General features: G+C 44.0%; 1 protein-coding gene across 1 annotated transcript in view; it reads right to left on the bottom strand.

Moving 5' to 3' along the window:
- Positions 1-266: 266 nt before the first annotated feature.
- GPC3 (glypican 3) overlaps positions 267-13,706 on the bottom strand; it is a 383,088-nt gene continuing 369,648 nt past the window's right edge. The window contains exon 8 of the mRNA XM_004587718.3: positions 267-776. Within this exon, the coding sequence (XP_004587775.2) occupies positions 607-776 (170 nt within the window). The 3' untranslated portion in view covers positions 267-606. The remainder of the gene's footprint in view (positions 777-13,706) is intronic.

Here is a 13,706-nt window from a genome sequence, read left to right on the forward strand (position 1 = left end):
AACAGGGAGCTGGATCAGAAATGGAGACACTAGAACTCAAATCAACACCCATATGGGTTTTCTATACAGAGGCTTAGGCTACTATGCCATGGCATTGGCCTTTGAGGGTCAGTTTTTAAACCCAAAAGGTAGGTGGAAAAATACATTGCAAGCATCCTGCTGGGCTGGACCTGAGGGGATTATAAGGAATTGGAAGGAAGTTTGGAAGAAGCATTATGTGGTCACCATATATGAGGGCTTGCCAAAAGAAAAAAAGACCCAACACATTTTATTTGATCATTTATTTATTTTTTTAAAGAAATCCATGCAAAGAGAGAGAAAGACACATGGAAACCATGTTCTAGCAGCCAAACATAGGAAAATAATTTGGCACAGTTGGTTTTTACCTTTTCTGCAAAAGTACAATCTATCCTACCACTAAAATTAGCTTCCTCATAAAGACGCCACTTTGATTTTCGAAGACATCACATGGGATTGGTCCTCTACTGAATGGCTGGAGGAAGTAAACAAGATAAAAAAAATAGAAAAAAATTAAGGAGGTGGTTTCCTTCATAGAGGGGGAAACCACGGGGTGCTGCAGGGCAGCACAGGGGCTGGGCACTAAAGTCAGTGCACCAGCAAGAAAAAGCACACCACATAAATGGCCACTGTGGTGAAAAGCTTCAGGGGGGACTGGGTGTGGCCCCGGTTCTGCGAGGTGATTAGTTCATTGTCCTTCGGATTCATGTGTTGCTTGCTTCCAGGAGCATCATCCGCGTCCAAATCATAAGCCAGTTCTGCAAAAAGAAGAGGAGGACATGAAATGCAGGAGTGCCCACAGCATCAGGTAGACATTTCTCATAGCTCAAGTACTTGTCTCAAACGGCTGGGAAGGAAGCCCTGGCTCTCCTTCTTTCCTTGGAAAGAAAGGGCACTAGGAGATGGGAAGAAGGATGGGTGTATGTATGCAGAGAGGGCAGGATACAGCTAAAATTATTCCTTCCAGCGGTCATAGCAAGAGGGAGTGAGTACATAGCAACCTCCCCACCCCCACCTGCCTGCGGTTGTGCAGGTTGGTTCTGTGAAACATCTCCTGGACATGGCTGTGCTTGAAGGTCATTTTCACCAGATCTCATTGCTGTCAAAATGTGTATGTGGAAGGGAGAGCGAGCGAGCGAGCAAGATACTCTATCTATTGGTTTATTTCCCAAATACCCATAACAGGCAGCAGCTGGGAAGTCAATGTGAGCCTCGTATGTGAGTGGTAGGGACCCAAATACTTACGCCATCACCTGGTGCATATCAGCAGCACCAAGACTTAGAGCCAGGCATTCCAATATGGGATGCAAGCATCACAAGCCCTGTCCTAACTGCTGCCACAAACACCTGCCACTGCATTTGCGTCTTTGTATGTATACTTTATATGGGTCCTATACTGCATATACTTTCCCTTGGGTACTTTTTAAAAAAGTTTCATTATATTTGAGTTTCAGAAAGACAGGAGGAGGGATGGGGGAGAGGTCTTTCATCTGCTCATTCACTCTCCAGATGGCCATAATGGCCAGGCCAAAGCCAGGAGCTTCTTCCAGGTCTCCCACATGAGTGCAGGTGTCCAAGCACTTGAGATATCTTTTGCTTGTTTTCCAGGCATATTATCAGGGAGCTGGATGGAAAGTTGAGCAGCTGGGATTTGAACTGGCGCCCCTGAGGCAGCAACTTTACCTGCTACACCACACTACTTGCCCAGATATTTTGCTTTAAATTAGGGTTGAGGATACGGTAGTTTTGACTTTGAAGCTTACTTTACTTTTCCCTAATAGTTCTTTTTATTGGTAGGGTTTTTTTTTTTTTTTTCCTGCTGCCGCCTCCTACAAAACTGATCTCAAACATAGGATTTAAAGTGATACTAAGCATGCTGAGACTGACAAAGAGGTGAGGAGTAAGGCTATTTCATTCTTTGCCTACCAATCCGAGATATGTTCAGGTTTCTGAAAAGCAATCACCATGTTCTGGGGTGGGTCTAATCCACAGATCTTGCAGAAGGCAAATCTAAGCAGATAGTGGTTTATCAAGCAAATTCAAGATCTATTTCTTTCAAATCTACTCCCTTGGTACTTCTGGACTCCATGGCCAATGATTCTGTCTCACTATTTTGTGAAGGTGCCAGTGATGTGAGCAGCCTCACCCGCAGCCAACTGTCCTGTGGCCAAGGGGGGCCGGAAGGATCCCTTTGGGACACTGAGATGCAATAATGACAGGCACAGAGGAAATGACTGAGATTCTGCAGAAGGAAGGAAGGGGAAGAGAGAGCTCCTCTTACAGGGGGTGGAACACTAAGTCACAGGAAGAAAGCATGGGGACACAGCACACAGCTGATGTGTGCCCATCAGGGCTCGGGCCCCAGGGCTGCTCGGAGGCAGGCAGCAAGGTCAAGGGGATCTCCGTTCACAGACAGTGATGACACTTTCTAAAGCCAGCCGCAATGAGAAGGAAATGTGCCGCAATGGAGAGAAGAGATTTTCACCAATTAGATGATATTGTAAGGTCTCTTTAAGTAGCATGTTTTTGATGACCATGTAGATGAACTTTTTCTGTCGTTTTAGTTTACAGTCTCCATGTATTATATAGTTCATATCCTTCTGAATCCAACAGGGACTGATATTTTTCTACTCATTTGAATAACAGTCAAAGCAAATATGTTCCAATTTTGTTACTAATTCTTTATATGAACAAGATTATATTTCCTTCCATAAAAGTGGAGTTTGTGTTCCTGAGTGCTGATAACGACTGAATTCAAATTTTCTGGGGAACCCTCTTATCCACGCAAAACCACTATTGTAAACCTTATGATCTGGATCTCACATGCCCAAAGAAACAGAACATAGAGTATTATTGCTCTCTTTGGAAACTAAATCCCTTTCTCTAAAAGGTGAAGTATGCAGGGCACACAGAGAAAGACGAGGTCAGTCTGCAAGGACAGCCCGGGCTTAGGTCACGATCGGGTTTCACCCAAGTGGAGGGCACATATGGCTGACTCTGTTGAAAGCCCTTGCTTGAGTCCTATGGCAACTTTGCTACTTCAATGAAGGGGAGTATTTTTAGGGTTGACCTGAACGAAAGTGCTCTCAGTACTGCTCTCTGATTCCTTTGCTGGGTGATGCCCCTTGTCCAGCATCGAGGAAACAGCATCTATTAGTGTGACTACTCAGTTCCTACATGAATTGTTTTGCTCTTCAAATACTCCTCCCCTATTAGCTTTTTCTTCTGTAGCACTTACGGTAAGTCCAATACTTTTAAACCACCAAATGTCTTTTGTTATTTGTACCCCTGGGCTCTGTTTTGAAATTTTAGCAAGGAACCTCCTGTTAATGCCTTTCATACAATGAAAATTCAGTATGTTATGCTGTTTATACACATTATCTCATTTAATTTACCCTTCTCCAGTGTTACGCGATAGGTATTATTCCCATTTTACTGGTAAGCAGGCTCAAACTCAGTTTAATTATTTTTCTCATATTTACACAGCTGGTAAGTGGCAAAGGTGCTATTTGAATCCAGCTCTGGCTCTTACATATGAAACTGTATTGCCTCTTGAAAAATTATGCATACAAAAGACACAGCAGTGATTAACTTGTAATGGATTACTTCTTAGAAAAAAATAATTGATTAGTGAAAAACACATAACCAAAGAGAACACCCTCAAAGCCAGGATTTACACATAAATCAGACCACGTATTTGATTATACAGTCCTGTTGATCTTTGTGAAATACTGCAATAGCTCTGGCTTGGAGGATCTGGAATGAGGATTATCCTATCAGTCTATTTCCCTGAGGCAATCAAAGCTGACCTGGGCCATTAGACATCCCTGGAAGAAAGCTGAGTCAAATATCCAATCTCTAGAGTTCCTAGGGATATTTCAGGATGTTATCTCCTTATGTTCCTTAAACTGTGGCTACAGATTTCCTGAGGCTCACCATTCAGGAATATCAGGTTTTATAACCCAATTCCATGATCAGGCTCCTGTAGCCTTTGTTAATGGGAATCTCGGCAAAGCTATCCTCTGGGCCACCAACCTAAAGGTCAGAGATGAATGGGGACAGCTTAGTGTAACAAAGATGCCTTATGGGAAGCAGAAGAAACAGGATTTTAATCAAAGATAAACACAATTTGAGATCCCTGCACAAAGTAATTCAATGTGATCCAATAACCAAGGCTAGCTTGCAGTCTAGAGCACAGGTGTTGGAAAAGCCTTGGCGTGTGTCTTCAGGAATCCGACACCCTGGCAAGGGAAACAGATCTTCAAACAGGCCAACTAGCTTCTTGGCTCAAAGGTACAAGCCAAAGACCACTGGGTCAAAGGGAGAGAAAATTCCAAGCTGAAGGATCTGGGTGGACTTTTTTGAAATCCTTGCAATATAATATACCCCAGGAAGGTTGAGGAGTAGTGAGCTGTAGCAGCGCTGAATGAAGTGGCTATTCCAGGCAGATGGTTTGGCCTAAGCAAACTCAATACTGTCAGAAAACATAGATAAGGCACAGTTAGGAGCTATGAGAATCCTCTAGGGGGATCGAGACTGTGGAAGGTGTGCATGTGCAGTGAGGAAAGGCAGGTAAGGCTGGATGGAGCAGTCAGTGCCCAATCATGGTAGAGTGGGAATGCCGCAGCTATTGTACGGGCAATAGGACACCATCAAAGGCTTTTAAGTAAGGAAACTTCCCCATAATGTCTTGTGTTTTTCAGAAAGATCACTGTTGACACCGTGGAGGACCACCCTAAATGGGAAAGACCCTTCAAGGGCGCAGTCTTGGGAAACAACTGCATCTAGGTATGAGCCAGTAGCAGGTACAAGTTTTCAACAAGAAACCTCCAAAGCAGCTAAACCTGCACCAGACCCAAGACTTCCAAGTTTGTTACAAATCATGCCTATTCTGGTAATCACCACAAACCATTCTTCTTTTTATGTGTAACACTTTTTTTTGGCAGAACATACTTTTGTTCTGTTAGGTGCATGTTGTACAACACACACAAATTGTTTCTATTCTTGAAGTTGATCATCAGTGAGAACCTTTCTCTTCAGGCCAAGAAGGAAGACAGTTTCTATTTGTAAACAGTTCAACTACTCCTATTTGTAAACAGTTCAACTACTCCTAGAGACCCTGTACTCATTATGCATATCCTATCCTGATTATCATTCCACCTGCATGTGATTTGACTTGCAGATTAGGTGATCATTTAAAACAGTCACCAGGATCTGCACTGGGAGGCAGAGCTTTCTTGTCCTTAGCAATTCATCCTGCTAAAGGAGCCTCTCAGGTAAGAAGGCTACAGTATGCTGGCTCGGCTGCTGGCTTACTCTGTCCTTAGACAATTTCTTCATCTTGAAGTCGGGGCACCTTCTTAGTTACCTTCTTGTTTCAGTTCTGATTCCAAACGCTGAGGGGGGGCACAGTCTATGGCAGGCTGCTATCATTCCTTTCATGTGAGCAGCCAAGGCAGCTGGCCCCAACAGAGCCACCCTATGCAAGCTGTGTCCATCAGTTGCTCCTCTGGGGATGTTTTGTCTGGTGGTGGTCATCATTTACCCAGTTCTGAATCCTCCTCCTTCAGCTGATCTGATCTTGGGATGAGAGACCCTTGGCACAGTAACACCTTCCACTGAGGCTAGCATACATGAAGCTTGTGAGGAGGGGAACAGAAGTTGCTGACCGGGTACATGGAGCAGGGAGGAACTGTCAGCCAGGGAGACAAGCCTTGGAGCATTTGCCAAGTCACTGAGGGTTTGTGCAAACACTAGGGAATAAATTTTTACCTGCCGCCCCTTTTTGGGGCACAGGCACCAATTAGAGGACAATGGCCGGCAATCAGGGCATCACCCACACCGACAGGAAGACTCAATGGGGCAGCCTGACAGAAGAGCCACTAGCAAAATGCCAGGGGGAGAGAATGCCGCTGCTGAGCCAAGCATGGGAGTCTCTTCCTTGCCAAGCTTGAACCAGCAGATGGCTTCATTCCGACCCTAATATAGTAATAGAGCCACACTGCTAGCCGTGTGATTTGCATTTGCTGTGTACACCAGCCCCCAGGACACTGCCTGGCATACCGCAGAGACTGAAATTGGGGAAATCTCCAGAGCCAGTGTGAGCTATTTCACAGGGCTCATTCTGTACATTCCCACAGGAGCCCTTGCTTCTGGATCCTACACAGATCCTGGTTCCTTGGCCTCTCCCTAACACAACCATCCTTCCTGTCACATTAGTGCGCCTTCCTCTGGGAACTTTCTGACCTGACCTTTAGGGCTCTGGGAGTTTATGATATATTAAAAAAAACCAAAATCTGACTAAAAAGAGACAAGGCACACTTAAGCCTCTTTTTTTTTAATTGTAAAATGGGCTCCCTTGTAAAGGGATCCCATTAGGCCAAAGTGCCTTTTTCCTTTTGACCAACAAGTAAGTGGCTATTAAAAAAAAGAGAGAAAGAAAGGGAAAAGAAATTTCCTAACCTGGAAGAGGGTTGTGGCAATGAGTTGCCCACTCATTTTAAAAGTTAATTTTTAATATACCCCACCAGAGTTATGTATACTTGAATCACTTGTAATAATTGAGTATATTTGCATGGGATAGCTAATTCCAGCTGGCAAACATGGGGTGTGAAAATACAGTGGCTTTTCTCCATAGGTTGAGATGTAGCCTCCCATTTTTGGCCTCAGTTTCTCAACCTGGTGCATAGGTAGGTTCAGGACACCTAGCCATGGGTCCGTGGAGCCCTGAATGCTTCTTGTTAGGGTGTTAAGGCAAAAGCACACGCAAGGCTTGAGATGGATTAAAAATGCACAATTCGCTAAGTCACTGAAGAGCAGGATTTACATATCTTTCCTCTGAGAACTTGAAAGCTCTGTAAAGCACTGAAATACATGTTTATTTACAATCTACCCTGTTAGGGCAGATTTTGTCAAGATTTAAATCAGAAGCTACATTTTTAAACAGTTTTGAGTAGTTGGCATTGTGGTCAAGCCAGAGATCAGAGAAGTGGCTCAAGTCCTAGCTGCTCCACTTCGGATCTGGCTCTCTGCTAATACACTCTGCGGAGGAAGATGGATGGCACGTGTATTTCAGTCCCTGCTGCCCATGTGGGACATGCTGTTGGCGTTCTGGGCTCCTGGCTTTGACTTGACCCAGCCCTGGCTTTTGCAGGCATTTGGGGAGTGAACCTGTGGATGGCAGAGTTCTTTCCCCATCTCCTCTGTCATTCTGCCTTTCAAATATACCAACCATGCTAAAACTAAAATTTTATAAATAAATTTATTAATTTGGGCAGTTGACAACCAGTGGATGGGAGCTTGTTCACCTGATTCCTCAAATGTCTGCAATGGACAAGGCCAAGTTGAAGCCTGGAACTCAGAATCCAAGCTAGGCTTCTCACATGGATGACAGGAAACCAATGACTGGAGTCCTCAACTGCTGCCTCCAGCATGAAGCTGGAATTGGCAGTGGAGCTGGGACTTGAACCCATGTATTTTAATATGGGATGCAGGTATCTTAACCGACATTTTAACCACCAAGCCAAACAAAAAAGCTCAGTCAACTTATTTGTTTTTGTAACTCACAGAAGTGATGCTAAGCTGGGAATCTTACTGTTTTAAAAACAGTACATTCTACTTAGTTTAAGAAATTATTTACATGTTTACATTCATGGAGCTCTGATTATAACAGATACGCATGCTCCATGGGCATTGAGGATACAGAAAGCACAAAATGATACTTATTGTACTCAAATGCAACTGCAGGTAAGCAGGGGATTGAGGGAGTGGGTGTGTATCCCTTGGAGCCCAAGAGTATCAAGGTTTCCATCAGATGTATCAGTGTTACAGGGCTGGAAAATGTCCAAATGTTGGACATTTTTAAAATCAGTTGTTGATTCTAACAAAAATGTACCTGTGAACTAAAATGCTTTGCAATGTCCTGGCAATGCTCAACAGCAAGAAAAATTACTGGTGTGACAGGCAAGTCCTTGAAGCCATTTGGAACATCTCTGGCCAGAAATCAACAGCCAACTGGGAAGCTTTCTTCCTCTTTCGTTTGTGATGGCACCTAACCGTTCCATCTAAATCTTCTCCTTTACTCTCCAGTTGAGAACTTTTACCCTCCTCTTCAACATTGTCTTAAAGCACTAACTTCCACCTGTCTCATGGCAGCATTAGTCATGTCTGGATCCCGCTCATTAAGGCCCAGCAAAGTAGCAAATGAGTCTGCCTTTCCTCCATATCCACTGCCCCCTAAATAACTAGTTGTATGAATGAAGACCTAATCCAACCCTACTGAGACAGTGCAGGCTAAGAGCCATCTCCTTACAAAACACAATTCCCAAGTGTGAGCCTTTTGAATTGGTGATTTCCCTAGGGAACAAAACCAGTGTTGCTCCGTGCTGATGTTAAAAACAAAGACGGGGCCAGGAAGCCAAGGGCAGTGCCCAAACCCTGACCTCTGGATTCCAAAGGCATTTTTAAGCAGCAGTCCATGTTGCTTACCCATGGCATCAGTTTACTGGACTCAAAGGGGATGGAATCCACACAGATGACTTGCTTATTCCCTTTTGCTGCCTGGAACTTGATGCCTTGCTCCGTGAGCAGCTGCCACGTGCTGCATTCTGTGTACCACCCTGGCAGGAAGCAGCTTCTACTTCTTTCTCACTTGGAGCCATTGTGACTGTGTTCCCTGACCTTTGAACCCTGTCCCTACCTCATATTTGCAGCCCTGGGCCACACCTTGCCCTTCCCACCACCGCACTGGTTCCCAGGGACACGGCACACTGGCGATTGAGGTTCAAGAGCCTGTTTCTGCGACACTAAAATGTAGCTTCGCTAATGAAGTTCCCCTGCCTGGCTTTCATAGAACAGAGACAGACTTCAATCCCTGCAGCAATACACGCTGGCACCCTTTTCCCCTTGCAGAGGCCTTTGGGACCACCGCCAGGAAAATACAATTACATGCTGGCACAGAAATGCATACAATAATTCCTTAACCTAAAAGTTCTGCTTTCATTCCCCCTCCTTTTCCATTGCTCTCGTCACTCTTGTTTCCCTTGCCATTGCTCTTTAAACCAATTTCCTGTGTCCAATCATTGTTTTCTGTTCTTGTCATTTCTCTACAAAACATTCTCTACTGTTCCCAAAGGCCTCTTTCCAATGACCTTAGACAAAGGAGGAGGTTGCAATCCTCTGATTGGTGTTTAATCTTAAGAATTTATAATCTGGGTTCCATTTCTTGTAGAAGATGCTCCAGGATCTCCTTCCTTAACTTTCCATTTTATCACTGCTCACAGCTGTGCGCTAAGTTAGCTTTTTCCCTCTGCGTCTCTTGTCTGCCTCTCTAGCTCCACAGACCTACTTCCCTGACATTGCTAAACAATCCCCACCGCAAACTTCCCATGTTTTGCTTGTTATTCCCCTCTCTATTGTAAATCCCTCTTGCTCCATAATCATGTCCAAGACCACAATGTTTCATGCTCTTATCTTTCAAAGTGAAAAGATATGGATTTAAAAAACCTAAAGTCATGCAATTTTGAAAACAGAAGAAATCAAGAACTTTCTAATAATTAGCATGGTCTAAAAATTTTAGGCCTCACTGCCTGCGGGTAGCCTTTATATCTAGAAGTGGTCCATGGCCATTTGGCCAGCCAGTAGGTAGAGACTGTAGTGAAGGGAATTATGCAGAATGAAGAGTGATGGTAAATCACTTCTGCTGCTTCTTCCTGCCTTGAGATACTAGGATTTCAGGCATGACAGGGATGATGGGTGAAACGAAAAGGGTTAAAGTGGCCTTTGCAGTCTTCTTTTTAACACAGACAGTGTGTGCAGAGCAATCCAAAAAGACCATTTTGGATCATCTCACAAAGAAAAACAATTGTCTGCTGGGGACCATGATTAGTTTAGAAGGGTTAGCAATCAAAGTGATTCTGGCTGGGCAACTACTTACTGGTTAGTCCAATGAGGGGGATAGAACCATATAAGCTCTCCAGTTTACCAATACTATGCCTGTTTATCGCCTATTTATCAAATAACATAAAATAGATACATGATGTGGGCTGGTCCTATGAGAACATCACCTATGTAAAAGATGGTTTCAACCAATCCAGGAATTGTTTACATTCAATCATTTCCCTCGCCAGTCAGAAACAACCACCCATTTGTCGGTAACATGCCTCTAGCTCAATGTGGTCATATAATGGATCACACAGGATGCAGTAGAAGAAAAGCAGGGCTTCAGATTGAGAGAATTCAGTTTGGGCACATGATTAGGCCATAAGTTGGAAGGACACAGTGGAAAGGCAACTGAGGAGAAGCAGCTAGATGATCAGCATACAAACAGCATCATGGGCATTAGAACAAAGTAGGAAAGTACAAAAGGAGGCCAGGAACGGTAGGGAGATGCCAAGCACGCAGCTATAAAATGTAAAGGGGGGAAAAGGGAAGTTCTAGAACGCCAGCCAGACCACTGAAGAGTACAAAACACAGCAGAATGACACTGAACCAAAATAAGATGATGAGGCCTGAGAATATTATTGTAAAAATACAGGGGAAAACAGGGCCGAGGGGTAGAAAGAGGAAGCCCTATAGCTATAAAAGTGTATAATGGAAAATAACAATAAAAAAGAACACTTGTAGAATTGGCACCCTTGGTTCCTTATAATTAACAAGGGGCGGGCCCAGCGGCGTGGCCTAGCAGCTAAAGTCCTCGCCTTGAAAGCCCCGGGATCCCATATGGGTGCCGGTTCTAATCCTGGCTGCTCCACTTCCCATCCAGCTCCCTGCTTGTGGCCTGGGAAAGCAGTCGAGGACGGCCCAATGCATTGGGACCCTGCACCCGTGTGGGAGACTTGGAAGAGGTTCCAGGTTCCCGGCATCGGATCGGCACAGCACCAGCTGTTGCGGCTCACTTGGGGAGTGAATCATCGGATGGAAGATCTTCCTCTCTGTCTCTCCTCCTCTCTGTATATCTGGCTGTAATAAAATGAATAAATCTTTAAAAAAAATTAACAAGGGGCAACAGCATTCCATTTTCTTTTTACTTCACCACAGAATACATTAAATGTGCTTGTTAACCAAGACAAATATGTCTTGATTAGATAAGTTTAATTCAGAAAGAAAATGAGAATGACAAGGCATCACGGTTTTAAGTTTCATAGAGTTTTTAGAACAGCGATGAAATCTCAGATATTGCAAGGCCAAGAGTGAACCCATGTAGGAACACAGTAAAATGCAAGGGAGAACGACAAAAGCAGATAAAGACTGATGCGCTGCAGCCTGACAAGTTACACTCCCTTTCTGTTAATAATAATTAAAACACAAGTGATCTTCAATTATCCAAACATGGACAGGTCCTAGGGTAGTGATATACTTTGGTTGGTAGAAACCAAATCAAGGGTCCGGCAGCGTGGCCTAGCAGCTGAAGTCCTCGCCTTGAAAGCCCCGGGATCCCATATGGGCGCCAGTTCTAATCCCGGCAGCTCCACTTCCCATCCAGCTCCCTGCTTGTGGCCTGGGAAAGCAGTTGAGGACGGCACAATGCATTGGGACACTGCACCCATGTGGGAGACCTGGAAGAGTTTCCTGGTTCCCGGCTTCGGATCGGCACAGCACCGGCTGTTGCGGCTCACTTGGAGAGTGAATCATCGGATGGAAGATCTTCCTCTCTTTCTCTCCTCTCTGTATATCTGACTTTGTAATAAAATGAATAAATCTTTAAAAAAAAAAAAGAAACCAAATCAAACAAAGCAGTTGTTAATCTGGCAGGGTGGAGGGATTGAGGTGTGGTGTAGGTTATCTCATAAACTCCTTGTCATGCTATTTCATGGGGCTTTTCCCAAGCTAATTAGGATGGATTACACTGCAAAGTCTGCTGTTGGAAACATAGTTAACCCCAAACTACATTTCAAAGAAGTCTTTTGTTCTACATTTTTAAGCAACATTATTAAGACATAATTTACAAGTCATAAAGTTCAACCATTTTCAGTAAATCTCAAGTATACAAACAATGATTTTTAGTAAGTTTACTAAATTATGAGACCATCACCATAATCCAATTTTATAGCATTTTCATCAGCCTGATCATGTCCTTCAGGCCAGGTTACAGTGAGTCCCTCCAGGAAATCTTTTTTGCTATTTTACTTTGAGTTCTTTTCAGCATCTGATACTGTTGGTCATCGTTTGGCTCGAAATGTGGGTCCCTTATTTCTGACATGACTTCCTCCAGGTCCCCTCTTACCTCTCCTGTTATTTCAATTCCTTTGTGGGCTTTTTCTGGTACTTGATTCTATTTATTTGGGTGCCACACATACAGGAAGCGAGAAGGATAAACAGATACATCTCCCTTCTCACTTGGAAAATTACCACAGCAGTCAGGGCTCAGCCAATCTGAAGTCAGCAGCTGGGAACTCAATCCAGGTCTGTGCCGCATGCTCCCTGAGCCATTACCGCTGCTTCCCAGGGGCTGCCTTGTTAGGAAGCCAAGATCAGGAGCCCCAGCTTGTACTCCAACCAAGGCTTTCACATACGACGGTGTGTAAAGGCGAAGCTAATCTGCACTCAATTCATGTGTTTTTCTGGACCATCCATCTCTCTGTCTCTCACCAGGTCAGCTCCAACAGCCTCATCTTCCCCTCCTCCAAACTAAAACTACCATGGCACACTGCTGCTAGAGTCTGTGGATTTTGTTACTTCCTAAGCTACCCTAAATTTGAATATTTCCTTAAAGCTAAAGATCCAAACAATACCTAACTATTCCAGGTAGAAGGACAAATTACTCCCTCCCATCACCACCACACAGCTTCCTGGGTGTAATTACTGGTAAATATACTTTTGTGCATGTTCATAAATGGATTGAGACTATAATGCCTTGGAAATGGTTGCATGCTAATACAGGTAGAACCCCAGTGAGGATGGAGGAGGGAGGGAAGAGAGAGAGAGTGAGAGATTATTTTCCCATCTGCTGGTTCACTCCCCAAACGCCTACAAAATCTAGGGCTAGGCCAGGCAGAAGCCAGGATCCAGAAACTCCATCCAGGTTATGTGGTTGGCAGAGAATCAAGTATTTAGGTCATCACTTGCCACCTCCCAGGATGTACATTAGCAGGAAGCTGGATCACAAACAGAGGAACCAGGCGGGATGCAATGGCTTGGGAAAGGGCATGGGAGTCCCAAGTGGTGCCTTTACCTGATATGCTACAAGGTCTGGTCCAGGAATATTTCACTTTACTTGTACAATTTTAACACACTGAATACTTCTCAGAGAAGCATTAACTGAAATCATTAAGCAACGGATAAACCAGATCTTTTGTGAAAGTGTTAAAGGAAATATAATTACCTAGTGACCTTTGATTCACTTCCAAAAGTGGTTGACATTTTAGTGCTGAGATTTGTTCGGTCAAGAAATGTAATGGGAGAACAAAGTGCATGATTCAGCCCGCAAATTCACAACTGCCTAAGTAGCAAGTGGCAACGCAGAGAAAGTCAAAGTGAGCAAACTCTAATTATGCATGCAATGTCACAAGAGAAAGCAATTTACTGAAGGGATTACTACGATTATTAAAGATGCATTCTCTTTAAATAAAGATTGTTTTCTTCATTTGATTTGTCCCAATCAGTTCTCCCTGTACCCTGTAGAGTTCCAGTTGGAAAGCAGTTTCTGGTTGTCCTTTTAATTTCTCTGCCAACAGGTTAGAGGAAGTAAG

Source organism: Ochotona princeps, chromosome X, assembly GCF_030435755.1.
Source record: "Ochotona princeps isolate mOchPri1 chromosome X, mOchPri1.hap1, whole genome shotgun sequence".
Taxonomy (NCBI): domain Eukaryota; kingdom Metazoa; phylum Chordata; class Mammalia; order Lagomorpha; family Ochotonidae; genus Ochotona; species Ochotona princeps.